At 40.4% G+C, this 21575-nt stretch overlaps 1 protein-coding gene across 2 annotated transcripts in view; it reads right to left on the reverse strand.

Moving 5' to 3' along the window:
* GCH1 (GTP cyclohydrolase 1) overlaps positions 1–10437 on the reverse strand; it is a 45198-nt gene extending 34761 nt beyond the window's left edge. For both annotated transcript variants that reach the window (XM_032344276.1, XM_032344275.1), the window contains exon 1: positions 9918–10437. In XM_032344276.1, the coding sequence (XP_032200167.1) occupies positions 9918–10257 (340 nt within the window). In that variant the 5' untranslated portion in view covers positions 10258–10437. The remainder of the gene's footprint in view (positions 1–9917) is intronic.
* Positions 10438–21575: the final 11138 nt, after the last annotated feature.

A 21575-nucleotide genomic window follows, 5' to 3' on the forward strand; every position in this document is an offset into this window, starting at 1 on the left:
ATGAATGCTGCTGGGGCGCCTGGGTGGCTCAGTGGGTTAAGCCTCTGCCTTCAGCTCGGGTCATGATCTCAGGGTCCTGGGATCGAGCCCCGCATTGGGCTCTCTGCTCAGCAGGAAGCCTGCTTCCCCACCTCTCTCTGCCTGCCTCTCTGCCTACTTGTGATCTCACTCTCTGTCAAATAAATAAATAAAATATTTAAAAAAAAAAAAAAAAGAACGTGAATGCTGTAGTCACAGCATTGAGCCCAGGCAGAGCAGGTATTTCCATTCCACCCTTTACAAAAGGGGAAAAATGACAATTAAACTTTAGAAACATGCCAGTCATTACATGCATAGTTAAAAGAGAAGGTCGCATTCAAACTCAGTCTCTTTCTACATGCAATAAAGATCACAAAGAAGGGTGCCTGGGTGGCTCAGTCCCTTAAGCATCTTCCCTCAGCTCAGGTCATGATCCTGGAGTCCCGGAATCAAGTCCTGCATCCAGTTTCCCATTCAGTGGGAAAATCTTTAAAAAAAAAAAAATCACAATGAAGATCAAGCTCACAAATATATATATAAAATATATAATATATATATACATATACGTATACATATATATAATATATACTATATATATACATACACATGTATACATATACATGTATGTATATAATATATACTATATACATACACGTGTATACATATACATGTATGTATATATATAGTATATATATACACATATACATGTATGTATATATATTATATATATATATTTGTGAGCTTGATCTTTATTGTGATTTTTTTTGTATATATGTATATATACACACACACTATTTTTCTATAATTTCAGGGTAAACGTTTTTCAGTTATCAGATTTTTCTGGTTAGCTAGCCCTTAGGAAAAGTTGTATTTATTTTACTCCTAGATTTGAAACAACTTTGCCAAAATATTTTCACCTATTTGAAAATACATGCACATACTTCAAAAATCAAAAACTGGAAATAGTGAGAAGTATTGCTTCTATACTTATGTGCTATCGGCCCAGTTCATATTCTGATTAACATGGAATACCAATATAAGCAACATTTTATTGTCCCCCATATCCCATTTTTCCTACAAAATATAACTCCTCTGAGTTAGCCATTCTAAAAGCCTAGACATTGAGGTTACTTCCACATTCAAGGCTATAGTGGCTAACTTTGAGCATACGTATTTAATGTGTCCAAGTATCTATCTAAGATAAATTCCTAGAGGCTGGATTTTCAAGTAGCGTATATAACTCTGTATATGATAGATGTTGCCAAATTATCCTCCATAAGGAGAGCACCCTTTCAACAGTAATAGTTTTTGCCCTACACTTTGATAACATAATGCAGTATCAAATTTTTGGACTTTTGTCAATCTAACAAGGAAGAAATGTCTGTGTGCATTTCTCTTACTGGAAGTGAGGTCAAGCATCTTTCCAAGTGTTTAAGTCATTTGTATTTCCTGCCCCATGAACTGTCTGCTTACAGGTCTCCTCAATTTTTCAGCTCTGTTTTTGACCTTTCACATTAATTTCTAGCCTCTCTTTTTATATTAGTTTGATTACCCTGTTGTCTCAAGGGGAATTGTAAATATTTCTTCCCATTTTGTCATTTGAATTCATTCATGTTGGTATTTAACATGTGATAATTCATAGTTTTTATGTAGTTAAATTATTTCCTTTATTGCTTCTAGATTAAGTCATAGTAAGGCAGAGCTCTACTTTAGAATTAAAGAAATTAATAGTCATAATTTTAAGCTTTATTTTAAATACTTTTAAACTTACTAAATAGTTGCAAAGATAGTCTAAGACATTCTTCTATATCTTCTTTATAGAAATTCAGTCAATAAATTCAAAAGGAATTAAAGGACCAAACATCATTATTTTGCAAATTATAATTACTGGGTCTAGACAATCACCAATGGCTATTAAAAGTAGTAGGTGAAAGACTGGTGAGGCACTTTATAATGGATGAATAAGGCTGATAACACCTGACACTGATCAATTTTAATGTCACAAAAAGACAACTAGATATTTAGTTGCCTCCTGACGGAAGCATATGCCACCATTTATAAATTATTCTTTACTAAATTTAAGAGTTATTTTTGGGTGGGAGCAGGGAGGCACACCTCTAAACCCACTAATATTTAAGGAACATGTTAAACTAAATTATGAGAAAATAATGAGCAAAACCTAGAATGTGGAAAATTCTATAGGACAAATGACCCTGTTTCTTCAACAAATTATAGGGGATTAAAAAGGAATAACAAATTATAACAAATTAAAAGAAACTTAAGGACATTAATCAAATACAATGTGTGAATCTTGTTTGAATCTTTATCCAAAGAAACCAATTTATAGGAGTGCCTGGGTGGCTCAGTGGATTAAAGCCTCTGCCTTTGGCTCAGATCCTGATCCCAGGATCCTGGGATCGAGCCCCACATTGGGCTCTCTGCTCAGCGGGGAGCCTGCTTCCCTCTTTCTCTCTGCCTGCCTCTCTGCCTACCTGTGATCTCTCTCTGTCAAATAAACAAATAAAATCTTAAAAAAAAAAAAAAAAGGAACCAATTTGTAAAGAGACACCTGTGGAAAAATCAGAGAAATGTAAACACTGGATAGATATTTGGAAATAAGGAATAACTGTTAATTTCAAGCATAATATTTTTAGGTCTTTTTACTTGAGATATAGTGAAGTATTTATCAATGAAATGACACATTTGAGATTTGTTTTAAAACAATTCAGTGAGGGAATGTGAGGCAGAAAGGTTGAAATAAGATAGACCTATGTTTATGCTAACAGTTGAGGCTACAAGGCACACAGCAGCTCATTATACTACACTGTGTACATTTGAACATTTCTATGACAGCTTAAAAACTGATTGTAATCTTGACAGATTTTCTAGACATCCTTCCCCATAATTTTTATGTGCCAGGGAGCAGACCAGTCACTTCAGTGATACCTTGAAATAATATGTTGACTGACTCTAGGAGCTATCTCAAACAGGTGAGTTTCTGCAGTGCAGACTGTCTGACTCTACACACTTGTCTGAAAGATGACCTCTGGTCTAAAAGTATTCAGGAGGCCCATTTGGAATAACCTGTGGCTTTTTTTTCATAAAGACAAGTCCTCTGAATTTTTCTTCAGTGTATAAAACAAGTGGTATTTATTGAGCACCTACGCAGAGAGGATTGTGGTAGAAAAAAAGAGTTAAGAAAGGGTTTTTGTCTTTATGAAATTAATTCAAACACATGCTGGGAAGTTTGCTAGGGATGAAACAAGGAGTACAAACAGTTCCTCTTCTCTAAAAGGGACTGAAAAACTGTTAATGAGGCTTACAATCAGACAAAATTCCAGTGAGTAAATGTCTTCTCAGCCGTGAGTATAACACATTTACCTCAGTTCAGACAATCTTTGATTAACCGAATCCAAATTATCCCCAGATCTAACTGCCATAGATTCAAAAGAGAATGTAGAACCCCAGGGAATATATTCATTTATATAAACTGGAACATGATCCAGGATTCATAATCTAGCATTCGTCAAAGATTAGATAGTTGCCCTCTCCTGGCAAATTTTAGTACTGCAGTCTGACTCAACCTAATATGGGACTCAAATAACCGGAGTATATTGCAAATGAGCCAGTGGGTGAAAGAAACCCAGCCATGGAAGAGTTTCAAGAGCTGAACAAAGAAAACAGCTGAGAAAATACAAAAAGGGAGAGGAGGAGGAGGGAATCTAAATAAATCAGCACAGTATTATGATTAAGCAGAATGCCAGAGAGTATGACTCTCATCTTCTATCATCCTCCCTGCACTGCTGTTGTCAAGATATGACCTTGGCCAGGTCCTCTCTGTGCCTCAGTTTTCTTATCTGTAAAATGGGAATACATCACCTACCCTCTAGGGCTACTGTGAGGGCAACCGAGACGATATATGTAAAGAACTCAGCACCCAGTAAGTCATCAGTAGTGTCTGTTTTTACTCACATGTCAGCTCAGGCATCCACGCTCCTATCTCCCAGCACAGATAAATTCCTTTGTTAAGTGCTCTCATTGAGCTCTGCCCATTTTATCCTTAACATTTCTCAATCTGTAATCCCACACTCACTCATGTGATTTTGATGAATATCGGTCTTTGTCCAAGAGTCTGTAAATTCCGTAACAGCAGAAACCATATCTGGCGTTACTCATCCTGTGGTCCAAGCATTCGGTGCAGGGCCTGGCACTCAATAAATTTGTTACATGAAACTGTAAAGTTGCCAGTCTTATGAAGAATAGTATTTAGCCCTGGTATAGGTATAAGGTGAATTGTATTCCCTCCCCAAAAACATAAGTCGGAGCCCAAAACCCCAGTACCTCAGAATGTGACTTATTTGGAAATTGAGTAATGGCAGATGTAATTAACTAAAGCTTAGGGACATAGTGGAGTACAATAGACTCAGTCCTATGTGACTGGTGTCTTTGACAGAGGAAAATTTGAACACCAATAGAGACAGAGATTGGAATAATGCAGGCAAATGAACACTGAGGTTTGATACCTACCACCAGATGTTGGGAAGAGCAAAAAAAGGTCTCTGCACTACAATTGTCAGAGGGAGAATGGTTCCACCCACACCTTGCTTTTGGACTTCTAGCCTCTAGAACTGCAGGACAATAAAATACCTGTTGTTTAAACAGCCCAGTCTGTGGTACTTTACACCAACCCAATGAAACTAAAACAGGCACCAAACTGATGGTTTTGTTTGGTATTCCGAAGTTATCTATAGTGAACTTTTTGTCTCCCAGGCCAGAAAAATTGTTAATAGATAATATATTTTTAAAAGAAAACCTGAGGGGGCACCTGCGTGGTTCAGTCAGTAAAGTGTCTGACTCTTGGTTTCTGCTGAGGTCGTGATCTCAAGGGTCATGAGATCAAGCCCCAAGATGGGCTATGTGCTCAGTGTGGAGTCTGCTTCAGATGCTCTCCCTCTGCACCACCCCCACTCCCACTCTCTCTTTCTCTACCAAATAAATAAATAGATCTTTAGAAAATAATTTAAAAAATAAAAAGAAACCATTAGGACAAGCTGTTTTCCTCCATTCTCAATGGCTTAACAGCTTTAATCAACTTTGACTGTTCCTAAATTCTAGGCATGTACTTCAACAACTTCATTATTTTTTCTTCTTTACTCATAGTACACTTTCCAGCAGTAAAAAGAACTAAGTCCTATAAATTATTCATTAGCAAAATGATTTAAAATAAAAATTACTAGTGAATCAATATTTAGATGCACCATACACATCCAAAAATAGCACCTCTCCATGATGAGATTAACATTTCTTGAATATATTTAAAAACTTGGGACATAAACTCACATTTCATCCACAATATGGGAGGGATAGTAAATAATTTGATTCTCGTCCCCATTCATACCTTATAAATTGTTACAATTTTTAGTTCATCATTGGTCGGATTTGGTAAATCACAAGGATTTGTGATTCAAAAAGAGAAAAAAAACCTTTCGTGAGTACTAGCACATTTCAGCATGAAGTAACTAAGACTCAGTTTTGGATAAACAAAGTCTCTAATTGCTTTGTATTATCTTTCTTTCTTTTTGAGAATGAGAGAGTGCCCGCATGCAGTGGGGGTTGGGAGGGCACAGGGGGAGAAAGAGGATCTTAAGCAGGCTCCACACCCAGTGCAGAGCTCCACACAGATGATCTCATAATCCTGAGATCATGACTTGAGCCAAAATTAAGAGTCAGGGCCTTGACCAACAGAGCCACCAAGGTGCCCTGCCTTGTGTTATCTTTAAAGGATAGATACCATCTTGCAGTGAAAATTACTGAGGCAGGGCTCCGCAACCCTGGTGGGAAGACAGTCAAGAAGTCTATTACCTGTGGTACCCTCTCCTCATGCTGCCTTACACACATGCTCACGTGCTTCCTAAAAACTGATTTATGAAAACTGTTTTGACATCCTGGATAAGACAAGCTAAAACCTACATTAATTAGAAATACGACATAAGAGTTGTATGTTCCCATAAATGTATAAAGAGGACAATTGATGAAAAAAGGTACATGCCCTTAACATTTGGTAGATAATGTTCATTAAAAGGTTATTCCCAACTAAACCCAGGAGGGAACAGGGAATGGGAAATGTCAGACACAGGGACAAGAAGACCAAGAACCTCAAAGAACAGTAGACCCTCCAATTTATTTAAAGTTCTGAATAAGATATTGGAAATACAGGGAAGATTCCTTATTAGAAGGGGGACCTCACTGGAGGGCCTGGGTGGCTCAGTCAGTTAAGTACCCAACTCTTGATTTTGGCACTGGTCATGAGCTCAGGGTCCTGAGATCGAGCCATGTTGTGTCAGGCTCTGCGCTCAGAGGGGAGTCTGCTTCTCTCCTTCTCCCTCTGCCTCTCTCCAACCCCCTCTCTAAAATAAATAAACAAATCTTAAAAAAAAAAAAAAAAGAAGAGAGACCTCATCAAGGTAAAACTTAGAATATATAAGAGAACTATGATGTGTTAAATGGAAATAGGACAGCAACAGAGAAAGATGAGCTGGTCCAAGAATCAGGATGTAGTGGCAGATTCAAAGGAGAGCCAGTTCCTGGGAGAGGGCGCAGTGTCTCTTTCAGCATTTCCTCCTAACCCAGTGGTGAACAGTGACCAGAAGACTTGCACAACCCTGACATACACCATCACTGGTGATCATAGATGTACACATTAGAAAGTAGATGAAAGGTACGCTAAGCAAGGGTCATGCAGAGAAGGGGCAGCATAGGGAGAAATGACAAATTCCCCAGAATGCCAGAAGTTAGCATCAATCCACTAAGGAGAGAAGTAACAAAAAAATTATTTGAGGAATGTAAGGCACCAATTTAGTTTCTCTTTTACAACACTGAAGTCAACACCATTAACCATAAGAGATATGAAAGACACAGAGTATCTTGTTTACAAGTAAAGAAAAGTGAGAGTTTTAAAGCAGTTTGCTTCTTCCCAAAACAATTTATAGTGGTCACTAACTTATGCTCTCTAAAGAAATAAAAATTAGGGATTGTTCAGGATTGTTTTATTACTCTCTGCCATATTGACTACAGACTTAAAATACCCTTCCTTCTCTCTCCCACCCAGGCTGGGCTAGGGTCTAGACCACCACCATTTGAGGTTTACTCCTTTAAATTCAGCACTGTCCTTGTTGTCCTCTCCTGTCTTCTAACTATGTGCCTCTAAGAAATGTATTAAGCCCTTAAGTGTGAGCCCTTAGGTAGAGGCTTTCAAACTTTTTACCACAATCCACAGTTAATTACATTTACATCTGGAGCCAGTACACACCAAAAAAAAAAAAAACCCAAAAAACAACAACAAAAAAAAACCCCTACAAAACCCACACAGAAGCACCTCACAACTTGTAACCTTACTCCATGTGATAAACTAAACTTTTCAATTCTACTCCACTTTTTTTTTTTTAATGCTGCTAACCCAGCTGTGAGGTCATAGCTCACAGTTTGAAATATTTAGAGATAAGGTACACTGACACATAAAAATAACAACATGAGAAAGTAGGTAAGAGTTCCACATTCAGGCTGTCTGAACTCAAATACCAGCCCTACCACTTGAAGCTGTTAACCTCTCTGCCTCAGTTTCCTTGTCATGGGGTTAAAAGAACAGTGTTTACCTCAAAACTAAGGATTAACCAAGACTTTCCGCATAAAGCAGTTAAAACATAAAAAAGTATTCAGTTACCGGCTAGTATAATTCTTAAATGGCCTGTGGACTCTTTTTATTGTGGTAAGCTATACATAAAATTTATCATTTAAAAAAATTCATTTTAGGGGCGCCTGGGTGGCTCAGTGGGTTGAGCCTCTGCCTTCGGCTCGGGTCATGATCTCAGGGTCCTGCGATCGAGCCCCACATTGGGCTCTCTGTGCAGCGGGGAGCCTGCTTCCCCCACTCTCTCTCTCTGTCTGCCTCTCTGCCTACTTGTGGTCTTTCTCTCTCTCTGTCAAATAAATAGGAAAAAAATTTAATTTTAGCCATTTTGAGGTATACAATCCAGTGGCATTTAATATACTCACAATGTTGTGCAAACACCACTATCACCACTCTCTAGTTCAGAACATTTTCATCACCCCAAAAAGAAACCCATTAAGCAGCCACTCCCCATTCTATCCTCTTCCCCAGGCCCTGGCAACCCCTAATCTGCTTTCTGTATCTAGGTCCATGCACTTTTGAAGTAATAGGTTAACAGGTGTAAAACCATTTTCTAAGGTAGATTGAAGTGTTCTTTGGATTCATTAGCCTATAGCTCAAAAGACAAACTTATGCTCACCATTTGTTTAAATAAACCTTGTGAATCACTTTAGGTAATTTTGTGACCTGTCCAGGAGTCAGAAATACCTCTCTGCTGTGAATTTGGCCAAGATTCCCAAAGTCTGACCCATGTTATGAAGGAGACTGCATTCAGTGTCCACAAGAGGCAGAATGAGTAAGTCCCTAAAAGAGGTTTTTCATTATTACATTGTGGAATGTTACAAAATGATAGAATATTCACCAAATGAAGACTGCTTATTCTTCAGTCTTTGCAGCTTGAAATTTGGCTTTTCAGTCTCTGAACTGTTACCATCAAGAGGTAAAAAAGAGAACTTGGACACAGAACTAGGGCTTTCTTGGCTTTAGTGTGTAGTATTATTTCCTTTTGGAGCCCCACCCCTCTCACACTGATTTCCCACCCTTCCTCTGGGGTGTGGAAGACCGAGCAAAAATAACTTAGCTCTTCCCAGGATCTATAAGGGGAGTCGCCGGACACGCCATCAAGAAAATAACAGGGGCAGGGAAGTTACCTTGCAAAGCAACACTGTTCTTTGAGACACGATGAATGTAGAGGCTTCTTAGGCCAAATAACTAAATGTCACCAAGAGGCACCAAAGATTTAAGCTGGAAAACATCCTTGGTCCCAGTTGCAGAAATCAGAAGCTTTCGTTCTCTTTTTTTGTAAAGAACAGCACCATTCGCCCAGCAAATAGGCAGCTAAGTCCTCATTTTCCATTCTCCCTCCCCCATCCCCTACAGCTTTCCAACCTTCTGGGTGAAAGTCTGACCCGCCTCAGGCACGAATAACATTGGGCAAACCCAACTTAGAGGTATTCCGATTCGGGGTTCCAGAGCCCTGAGAAACGTCCCGACTCCCAGGGAGTCACTTTATTGCTTTTGAGCTTTTAGAATGGGGACGGGGGCTTCAAACAGCAAAACGTCACGCCTCAAACTCTGGGCAAGTCCATGCCCTGAGCTGGGCCAAATCCCGGGAAAGTCCTGAGATGAGAGTTAACTTACAGTGGACCAAAGAGAATTAGAACTCTCCCCAAAACCCCGGTGCCCTAGCAAATCAGCTGACCGTGCGGGTCTCTGAGTTTGCCACAAAGAATCACCCCGCGCTCCAAGCAGACCAAGCCAAAGCTTCACCCCAGACCTATCAAAAAATTAGACCTCGAGAAGAGGGACGACCTAGGAAGAGCTCCCTTCCACGAGCGCCAGGCGATCCTAATCCTGGCAGGTCTGGGTTCGGCATGTGCTTCAGGCATCCGGCCCTGGGCGCTCGGGCGACAGGGGCTCCAGCCTCCCACCTGGCACGTAGCTCAGTGACCGCGGTCCCCGCAACCCGAGGCTCAAGGAGAGGGCTGCGCGAGGGACCGGGAGGACCCCGCAAGGACCGCTGAGCCGGACGCCGCGCACAGGGCCCTCGCTTGGGCGGGACAGCGGGGCCAGGGCCGAAGGTGGGGTTTGGAGGTGACAGAACTCTTAACTTCTGCCAAGAGTGAGGCAACTCCGGAAACTTCCCCGAGCCGACGTGCGTCTCCCGCGGCCACCTACTCTGTGCCCGCAAGCCGGAGCAGCCCGCGCCCACCAGGCCGGCGGGCGCACTGACCTGAGATGGTCTCCTGGTAGCCCTTGGTGAAGAACTGCATGGCTGTGGCCGCCCTCCAGGGCGTCTTGAGCAGTCCCTGCCGCTGGGGGTCCTCGCCCAGCGAGCGCAGGATAGACGAGTAGGCGGCCGCCAGGTTGGGGAGGTTCAGCTCATTATCCTCCTCGCTGCGCGGCCGTTCGCCCTTCCAGCCGTCCGCCGGCTGGACGCTCTTGGTCTCCGGACGCGGCGGCTTCTCGGGCGGCCCGCTCTGCCCGGATCGCGGCGGCTCCCCCTCGGGGAACCCATTACTGCACCTGGCGCCCCGCGGCTTCGCCGGCGCCCGCACCGGACCCTTCTCCATGGACCCGCCCGCTGCCGCTCCGGAGGGACTCTGGGACGCTTCGGAGACTGACACTCAAGCGCGCCGGCGGCCGCAGGCAATAGGCTGTGGCCAGGATCACCTGAGGAAAGTAGGCGACCGGCGAGGGACACGCTCCTCCGCCGGGGACAGTGGCAGGCTGGAGAGCGCGGCCGTGCCTCCTTTTTATCTGCGGGCGGCTCGGCCGGCGCCGCGGGGCGTTCCCATTGGCCGGAGCCTCCGCGCGTCAGGCGCTCGCCCCGCCCCCTCGCCTGTCCGCGGCTGGGCTCCTCACGGGGGCGGCCCCGAGGGAGGGGCGCTGGGGGGGGGGCGGGGATGGACCCCGCGAGCTGCGGAAAGGCCCCCGCCGGGGGCGGTGAAGCGGCCTCGCAGGGGACCCCTCTGGCGCCGGCCGGGAGGAAGGGGTGGACCACTCCGGCTGCTGCAGTGTGAACCAAATCCGAAAGGAGGCGGGCGTCGGGTGCTGGAACCTTGGCGAGGGGGGCATGCTCTGCGCGCACCGCCAGCCCTCTCCTGGGCGAGGAAAACGCTGCTTCAGAAGTGCACTGGTCCCCTCGCTCTGCAAAAGAGGACCCAACAGGTGGCTTCAAGGGGAGAAGATTGTGGGTAAGGAAACCAACTCTTATGCTTTTGGGGCAAGAGAATAAAATGACACGAAACTCCTGCGTTGGTTAGTTAAAAATTGTCCCACGCACCTGCCACCTACGAGAACCCTCTCTCTGCTCCGAGGGAGAGTGTTACACCAAGTTGGTCCTCGCGTGAGTCTCTGTACCTAGGACGATGGTGTTTGTGAGAGTCTGGAGAAAAATTGATTTACAAGAGAAGAAAAGTTAGGACTTGGATTAGAAATTCATTTGTGCTGTGGGGTAATTTGGTACTGATCGTTTTAGAGTGACGTGCTAAGCTCGCTCCTTTCCCCTAGTGTTGGTACAAATTGTGAAACGTTATTGATCAGCTGGATTCGTAATCAGGGACATCAGCTTTGACTGTTTTCCTTAAGATTAAAAAGGGGGCTTTTTTTTTAATTGGCTGTTTTCCTCACTTGAAGAATTATTTCATAATGTCAAAGGTAAGTTTTAAAACAGGAATCAAATTAATAACGTATGATTTGCTGCAGAGGGTTTCTAATGCTGACTTTCTGACATATATACAGATATTAAAAAGCTTCAGATCATACAAACCAGGAGAGAAGCCCCTGAAATCGTTCCATACGAATATAGTCATTGTAATTACTAATTAGTATCTATTGTACCTATTAGTATCTATTGAATATCTGCTCCAGACATAGCCCTGTTCTAAGCATCAAGGAAAGAAATACGGAAATTCCTCGGCCACCTTGGCATCTTTACTCTAAAATACAAGTGTTCTGGGATCCTGGGTGGCTCAGTGGGTTAAAGCCTCTGCCTTCAGCTGAGGTCATGATCCCAAGGTCCTGGGATCCAGGTCCACATCAGGTTGCCTGCTCAGCAGGGAGCCTACTTCCCCCTCTCTCTCTCTGCCTGCCTCTCTGTCTACTTGTGATCTCTGTCTGTCAAATAAATAAATAAATAATCTTTTGAAAATAAATAAATAAAATAGAAGTGTTCTTGCCAATGTGTTTTTTAAAGATAGTTACTGAATTTCTATATGCATTAAATACCAAACTACATAAATCAAGAAATATGACCATCCCTTGGGCTCTTTGTTAGTCTGCTAACATTTTTGTGAGTTCCCCCCCGCCTCAGCAAGATCCTGCAACATTTTTTCCCTATAACTGCACTGTCCACTGTCCACTGGTATTTTCTGGTCAGAGTTATCCACTGGGTCTCAAACTGTTTCAGCATAGTTGGAGACAACATTACAGAATGGCCTTGTTTTAGCAAATGAAAACAAAGACACCAAGTGAGGTACTTTTAAAAGTGGAAGGATTCTGTAGAGACATTTTCAATAAGATTTTTTAGTGGCAATCTTGTGCCTACCTTTAAAAACATTTGTAAACATTAACTACTGTTCTCTAAAGACAATTTCTAATTAAATTTTTACCCTAAAAATTAAATTTTCTTATAAACACTGCCACTGAGGCATCAGCACTTTTGTTACCAAATAGTACAAAGTCTCTGGATTTGTTCTATGAAATATTTACTTGTTAAATGCAGGCAGTGCCTTTCAGCCAAATGCCCGAAGGTAATACAAGGAAGCTTTACAATCACCATTATAGACACAGTTTAACAGTGAAATGTAGGTTGTTGGTGAGGGTGGTTATAAGTAGAAATGAGAGAAGAGGGAGGAATAAACTAAAATAAGAGGGACATATTCCCCAGAATTTATTAACACAAATTATTTCAACAGTAAAACTATGAGCTTTCACAGTCAGAAATTGTAATGGTATCTAGGTTTTCTAATCCAGTAAGGGACCCATTTTCACCTTGGATCCAACCTGGGAATTGCTTTCTATCAAAAAAACCAAGGAATTTTTTTTTAATTCTCCCATTTTTAGGATAGTAGCAGAACAGAGAAGCAGATGAGTAAGATACACAGAGATTGAATATTGTAATGCTATAGAAATATATAGTCACTTACCAAGGGTAACAGGTAAACTAACCTTAGGCATTTGGCAATTTTAACTGGAAAAAAGTAAATTTCTTTAAATGCACTGGATGAAGATTTTATATTTGAGATTCTAACTTAAGAGGATATTCTTGATTAAGGTGGAAAGATGGACAAGAAAAGTGTCATCATTCCACTCCTAACTTCCAGAAGTAGGACTGTGAAGTCAATACGATCCTGAGATGTCTCACTAAATCCCCCAAATGTCAGGCGAAACAAACTAAATTGAGGCCCTTATCTTTTTTTCTCCTCTAACTGAGGAGGAATGGAACAACGTTTGGAGAGAAAAATGGAACATTGAACTGATTCTCTGAGATGGAAAGGAATGATCAATGGCTCGATACTGAGCTGAGGAAGGTGTCCACAGCCCAAAATTACCTCACAAGGGAAGGGTAGATGTACGCCAAATGTCACATGTCCCTGGCAGAGGATCTTAAATCACCTCAAAAGAACTAACATGTGCTAAAAAAAAAAAAAAGGGGGGGGATACTAATGAAGAGTGTGTTCTATGACAGATGAACACCATCCCAACCTTCACAATCCCTCAACCATATATCACAGTCATATGTCATAAGCATATATCACAGTCACCTCAACCCCCAAACTGTAGCAGAGTCAGGAAAGCAAATGAGCTTCCACAGCAATGGGAACACAAAGAAGTCATCCTCAATAATATTATGCATGGATGGAACAGAGAATCAGCATGGCAACCAGAGCAAACATACAATAGCCAAATAAACAAAACTAAACAATGGTGGAAATAATATACCATATAGAAGACACGAAGACAAAGAATGCACCTGAGTAAGAAATAAAGCTCATGGAACAGAAGAAAATTCCTCACAAATGTTTTATGCTACAAAACAACTTAAAAAATATGAGTTCAATATGATAAAAAAACTGAGATAATAGAATAATAAAATTGAAAAAGGAGTTACAGATTTAAGGAAATGAATTGAGAACCATCATTATTATGGAATTTCTTAAAAAGAACCATGTATAAAATAGATACTGCAGAAAATGTAGTTACTGACATGAAGAAAGCAGGTGAATGAATGCAGAATAAGAGAGAAAGATAAAAACTTTTAGAGAAGACAAAGATGATCCAGCATAAGAATAATTAGGGTTCCAAAGATAGGGAACACAACAAATGAGAGAGAATGTAGTCAAAGATATAATACAAGCATATTTCTGTACCAGAAAGAAACCCTTATATTTATATGCAATTGATTTTCAACAAGAGTATCAAGACAGTTAAATGGGGTAAAGAGTCTTTTCAACAATTGGTACCAAGGTAAGTGGATATCCTCTTGCATGTAGTAAAAAAAAAGAACCTGGGGTGGGGATTGGTGAAATAGGTGAAGGGGATTAAAAGGTATAAACTTCCAGTTATAAAATAAATCATTAAGACAAAAAGTATAGCCTAGGGAATGTAGTCAGTTATATTCTAATAGCATATGGTGACAAATGTGACTACACTTATTATGGTGAGTTCTCTATAATGAATAGAATTGTTAATTCACTATGTTATACACCTGCAGCTAATTTAACATTGTATGTCAACTATAATAAAAAAAAGAAAGAATTTGGATCACTATCTCACATCATATACCAAAATTAAGTCAATTAGATCAAATACCTAAACATAAGAGCCAAAATTATAAAACTCTTAGAGGAAAACATAGGCATAAAACTTCATGTCCTTGGATCACCCAATTAGATTTCTTAGAAATGACACCCAAAATGGAAGTAACTAAATGAAAGAAAAAAGAAAAGATAAATTAGACTTCATCAAAATTTAAAACTTTTGTGCTTCAAAGGACACTGTCAAAAAAGGGAAAATATAACACAGAGAATGGAAGAAAATATTTACAAATCATGCATCTGATAAGGGACTAGTATCTAAAATATATAAAGAACTCTAGGGTGGCTGGGTGGCTCAGTGGGTTAAGCCTCTGCCCTTGGCTCAGGTCATGATCCCAGGGTCCTGGCATCAAGGCCCACATTGGGCTCTCTGCTCAGAAGGGAGCCTGCTTCACCCCCACCCCTTCCTGCCTCTCTGCCTACTGTGATCTCTCTCTCTCTTTCAAATAAATAAATAAAATATTAAAAAAAAAAAAAAGAAACTCTAACAACTTAATAAAAAGACCAAGAACTGATGGGCAGTAATTCAGTGAATGGACGTTTTCCCAAAGATATACATTGTCAAGAAGCACATGAAAAGATTTTTAATGCTATCAGCCTTTGCAGAAATGCAAATTAGGGTATGAGTGAATACTGCCTCACAACCCCTAGGACAGCTGTATTAAAAAAGATGATAACAATTGTTTCTGAGAATGTGAAGAAATTGGAATTCTCATACACTGCTAGTGGGAATATTAAACACTGTAACTGCTTTAGAATATGGTCTGCAGTTCCTCAAAAAGTTAAACATAGAATTGCCATATGACCCAGCAATTCCACAGCAAGTAGAAACCTAGGAGTAAAAAAACCCACAAAACTTGTATATGAATGTTCATAGCACCATTATTCATAATAGCCCAAAAGTGGAAATAACCCGAATGTCTATTAACTGATGAATAGATAAACAAAGTGTGATACTAAGTGTGATATACATGTACACTGGAATATTATTCAGCCATAAAAATCAAGTACTGATATATGCAATAGCATGGATGAACCTTGAAAATATTATACTAAGTAAAAAAATCTACATGCAAAATGTCACATATTGTGTAATTCTGTTATACAAAATACCTAGAATAAGCAAATCCATCAAGACAAAAAGTAGATTAGTAGTTGCCATGTCACTAATAGGGTATGGTTTCTTTTTGGGTGGTGAAAATCTCCTGGAATTTGTGATGATATTTGTACAACTTTGTGAATATATTAAAAACTATTGAACTGTATAGTTTTAAAGGATGAATTTTATGGTATCTGAATTATATCTCAATAAAAAGGATATTTCTCTTAAAAACTAAAAATAAAATTTGCAGAATATATCTATAATTTTCCAAGAACAATATGTTCTAGAAAAAATTTGAGACAGAATGCTTAACGCCAAGCTGGATAAACTTCAAGGATAAAGACAGTTTCAAGGATAGAATTTTTCAAGCATCCACAGAAAAACAAAACAGAACGAAATAATAAACTGCCTAAAAAGGTTTGGGAATAAAGACACAAGCTATCCGCTGGTTTTTCCACAGCAACAATCATCGCCAAAAAAAAAAAATTTTTTTTTTTGGAGGAGACAGTTTTACAGCTTTAAGTAAGTTATACCTACTCAAGAGAGCATTTAAGTACAAGGGGACACTGTCTTAAACATGTATGAACTCAGAAAATACAACTCATATAAGTTCTTTATTGAGAAAACCATTTGATATGACGTCCTGCTAATTAAGAGATAATCAAAATAAAGAACTCAAGAATAAAGAAGTTACGGTAAACATTTAAATATAAAATCAATTTAAATTTGTTAAATATTAAAACAATTCTAAGAACAAAGCCAATACTAAATCATTTTGAAATCATTGTTACAGAACAGAATATGAACAGTATGAACCTGGACATTATAAGAATAATATGACTAACCAAAACCAAGATTTGGAGAAGGGAGATGGGTAGACTACACCCTTCATAAAAAGGAGTCAATAATATTATTTAAACTGAAACATATTAGGGGTACCTGGGTGGCCCAGTCAGTTAAGCATCTGCCATTGGCTCAGGTTGTGATTGTGGAGTCCCAGAATCGAGGAGCCCTGTGTCTGGCTCCCTGCTCAGTGGGGATTCTGATTCTCCCTCTGCCCTTCCCCAAGCTTGCATGCTCTCGCTCTCTCTCTCTCTCTCTTGCTCACTCTCGCTCTCTCTCAAATAAATTTTTTTAAAAATCTTTAAAAAAATAAAAATAGGCAGAAATATATTGGTAAAAAATCAAAAAAATTTTCATGGTTTTTATAATTTCTTTTTTTTTTTTAACTTTAGAGGAATTGTTAAAGAAATACCACAAAGAAATTTTGTGTCAACTTGACTGGGTTAAGTGTTGCTCAGATAACCTGGTAAAACATTTCTGGGTGCATCTGTGAGGTGTTTGCAGAAGAGAGTAGCATTTGAACTGGTGAACTGAGTCTAGCAGATTGCCCTCCCTAAAGTGAGTAGGCATCATCCAATCCATGGAAGGTCTAAATAGAACAGAAAGGTGGAGGCAGGGCAAATTCACTCTCTGTGCTTGGGATGAGACATCTATCTTCTCCTACCCTCAGATGCTGGACATCAGTGCTCCTGGTTCTCGGGCTTTCTCACCCAGGTGAGGACTTATACCATCAGCCCCCCTCATCGACCCTGTTCTCAGGCCTTGTGGACTCAGACTGAAAGTACAGCACAGGCTTTCCTGGCCCTCCAGCTTGTTGAAGGCAGATTGTGGGACTTCTTGGCCACATAACAAAATGAACCAATTCTTATAATAAATCTCCTCTTCTATATATCTATATATATTTTATTGGTTCTGTATCTCTGGAGAAATCTGACTAATACATATTTTTCAAAATATCTTCCTTCAGATTTGCTTCATATCCCTTTTCTTCCTATTACATTAAAATAAAATGAATGTGTTTCTATTAAAAATAGAATTGCTGATACGATGCCATTTGGCAAAGGGTTTCAACCAGCTTTTAGTGAAGAGCTGAAAATTCATATTAGAATGCCACTGCATGGTATTCATAGTTACCACTCCAATAAACTGTATGTGGTTCTCATTCTGTAGGGTGGGCTCAGTTATAAATTCCATTAAAATCCCAAGTATGGAATAAGTCACATAGACCCCAACTGAAGATTGGATCCCGAAGCCCAGAGTGGGCAGTCAGGTTAATGTCACTCTGGAAAGGCTATTGTAGCTGTGTTTCTTGTCTGTGTGAGCTACATGTTAATGACAGCACAGGAAATACGGTTAGAGAATGCAAAATCTAAGTTCCTATTTCCTGAGTAGATGTGAAAAAAGTCAGGCAACACATGCGTCACCACCCTAACTTGTGCTAAGATTGTGGAATTCACAGGGAGAGCAAGCTGTGAAGCATTCTTTGGTCTGCTTGACAATGTGGGGTGAGAGTGAGGCTTCAGTCCTGGGATTCCTTCCTTTAGTTACTGCTTTGAGTCAGGACGATCTGCACACTCACTATAAAATGCAACAAACCTCTTTCCATCCATGTTCCATTTAACCTTGTCAATGTCAGTAGGCACCAACAGAAGACCCCTAACAGAAGACCCCTAGAGACAATTTTCCCTATTCTGGATTGGATCCAAAACCAGATGTGAACCTTAAGGTTGAGAATCCAAAGCCAAGAAGGGGAAATGTCAAGTTTCATGAAATCGTCCAAATGCTTTCACTTTGAGTTGATTCTTTCAGGATTTTAGTCAATTTCTAGGTATGTTTAGGGGGCCCTTTTTGGTCTGAAATCTAGAATGTGCAAAATATTTGTGGTTTTGGAAATTACCAAAATTAAGCTTGCAATCTGCTCTAGCTGAGTCAATAAACTTCAGAGAAGGGTTCCATTACTATGGCCCCATTGGTCCCATCATGTCATCAAGATCAGGTGTCATTCATTCATTCAACCAACATTTAGTGAACATGTACTCTATGTCAGGCTCTGTGCCAGGGACAGGGAATGCAACAGTGAACAAAAAAGAAAATAAAACTCTATGCCCTCAAGGAGCTTACATTCATTCATTCAACAAGTTCTTTGTTGTTGTTACCTCTACAACATATCTGCTTTTTTTTTGTTATTGATTTCAGAAAAATTCTAGAGACCATTGCCACTTAAAAAGTAAAACTATGTATGGGGCACCAAGGTGGTTCAGTTGGTTAAGTACCCGACTCCTGACTTCAGCTCAGTTTACAGTCCTAGAGTTCCGGGTGTGAGATAGAGCTCCACCTTAGACTCTGCACTCAGTGGGGAGTCTGCTTGGGATTCTCTCTCTCTCTCCCCCCTGCCCCTCCCCCTACTCACACACACAATTTCTCTTTCTCTCTCAAGAATAAATAACTCTTTTTTAAAAAAAAGTCTAACTATCTAAGTTCACAAGCTAAAAAAATAAGGGTCATGTCATATAGTGTTTAAGAAAAAAACCTGTGATGTCACGCTTTCTGGGTTCATGCCTTGGATCCAACAGTTTTCAACTTGGTAACTACGGACAAGTCTCCTAACTTCTTTTTTTTTTTTTTTTTAAGATTTTATTTATTTATTTGTTAGAGAGAGAGCGCACAAGCGAGGGTACAGCAGGCAGAGGGAGAGCAGACAGACGGAGAAGCAGGCTCCCCACCGAGCAAAAAGCCTGATGCGGAACTTGATCCCAAGACCCTGAGATCATGACCTGAGCAGAAGGCAGCTGCTTAACCGACTGAGCCACCCAGGGGCCCCAAGTCTCCTAGCTTCTTAAAGCTTCAGTTTCCCTATCTGGAAAATTGGCTGGTTTAATAATAGAACTTCTTCATAGACTTGTTTTGAGGGTGGGAGACAATCCGTGTAGAGTTTTGCAATAGCACTGGACACATAACAATCGAGTGATAAATATTAGCAATTGTTAATGGTAAAGGCATTTAAAATGCAAAAGAATATTTTAACTATCAAAAGATCCCTTTGACAAGGAGTATTTAAGTGTCGATTTACCCAAGGAAATCTAAATTCAGAACAGAAAAGCTTAATATTATTTCATGATTAACTGAAAATCAATCAGAAGTTAAAATAACATAAGAATACTTGTTTTAAGTTTTTCAGTAATAGATTGTGAGGTAAAACTGTAAATACTGTAAGTTTGGTATCTTTCAAATGCACTTTGTACAACCTCTGATCATGGAAGTATAGAATTATACCTATTCACTGAGAAACATTTCCCACTAAATGCCCATACTTTGAGCTCCCAACCAGACATTGTGAAACATCAGGATTCAACAAGAAAGGCTGGCAAACTCATGTATGATGGAAAGAATGAGGAAGTGCTCTGTCATCTGAGACAAAGTTGATCTGGACACTGACCCATATATATCTACAAAGAGTGCCATCCCCAACACAGCCATGTTTGACGATCGGGCTGCACATCTCATCCTAGAATCTCCACTTTCCCCAACCTCCTCTATCAATTACCATGGTACTTATTTCTGGAGGATGCCAAGTTTACCCATAGTAGAGGATTTATTTTCTAGTCAACAGATGCTTTCAAGTGGTAATTTAACTGTCAACGAAAAATAAATAAAAGGTGTTGCAAATTCTGTAAGATCTTAGCCATTCATGGAAGCTCTGTTGTTACTGAATGTATCTTCCTCTCAGTTGCCTGGGGAACTGCATTTTAATGTCACACATCAAGCAGTTCTTTCCTGAATGTAATTGTAGTTTTTCTGATGCTATGGTTAAAGCTGTTCAAATGTTTGGCTTCTGGCAAATATTTCCTAACATCATTCATGACAGTGATGGATCTGAAGCAATTTTAATGCATTTTTAAATTCCACTAACTTGTTAAATAACCAGAGAAAGAATCCTATATAAATTGAAAATATCTTTATTACCCGAAGAGGTGTCTGGGTAGATACATTCAAATTTGTAATGATCTGATGCTTTCAAGATTGTGGTTGGTCCTTTGCAGAATCACATGCAGAGGGCAGCCGTGATCTCTCATCAGAGAGGTATCTTATGGCAAGAGGAAGCCCTGCACTGGCTTGACCGTTGGTTTCTTGCAGTCACTGCTAGATACCTACCCAATATTCTCTCTTGCCTTCTTTTTTTTAACTGAGAGATCTCCAGCTTAGTTCCAAGAGGCAATGTGGCTGGACTTGGCTAAAAACACATGTTTTCCAAGCTCTCTGCAGTTTCAATGGTCTTATGACATCATTCTACCCAAAGAGTTACCAGTCACTGGGTGGCATTTCTGAGAAAGATCTTTCTCGGCGTAGGGATTGGTGCTCAGCTGATAGGCACTTTATGTCCTTCACATTCTTTCTCTTAGCAGGAGTTCAGAAGCCTTGCTAGAAGTGGATTAGTCCTCTTTGCCCAGGAAACCACATACATGTTCAAGATGGCTGAGCAGAAAGATAGGAAGATCCTAAGTCCCTGATAGCTGAGCATAACCTCCATTCCAGTCTGGGACCACCTCCCTCCTGGCTTCCCACTACTTGAGAAAAGTGAAACAATTTGTGCCACTAGTGTTTGGGTCCCTATCATTAAAAGCCAAAAACAAATCTTACCTGATACAAAATTTATTACCTGTAAATGGAGTGCTGCAGGTAAAATTGGAAACTAAGTGTTTGGACAGAGGGCTTTAAAGATCCACCTGTTGGAGGCTGGAAAGCTAGTGGTCCTTGTTTTGGCAAGGCATTTGACTAAACTGTCTCTGTTATACCTTGCTTGCTGTGCCTCAGTCAGCACTATGGTGGCGGATTAGGAAGATGGATGGAATCTGGTCCATTGAGAACATTTTTTTTTTAAGTGCATTTTTTTAAAGATTTTATTTATTTACTTGACAGACAGAGATCACAAGTAGGCAGAGAGAGAGGAGGAAGCAGGCTCCCTACTGAGCAGAGAGCTCTATGTGGGGCTCGATCCCAGGACCCTGGGATCATGACCTGAGCTAAAGGCAGAGGCTTTAACTCACTGAGCCACCCAGGTGCCCCTGGTCCATTGAGAACATTGCCAAGTCATTCTAGACGAGCTCTGCCACCCCCAGACTCCTTA

The sequence above is a fragment of the Mustela erminea genome, chromosome 5 (assembly GCF_009829155.1).
Source record: "Mustela erminea isolate mMusErm1 chromosome 5, mMusErm1.Pri, whole genome shotgun sequence".
NCBI classification, from domain to species: Eukaryota; Metazoa; Chordata; class Mammalia; order Carnivora; family Mustelidae; genus Mustela; species Mustela erminea.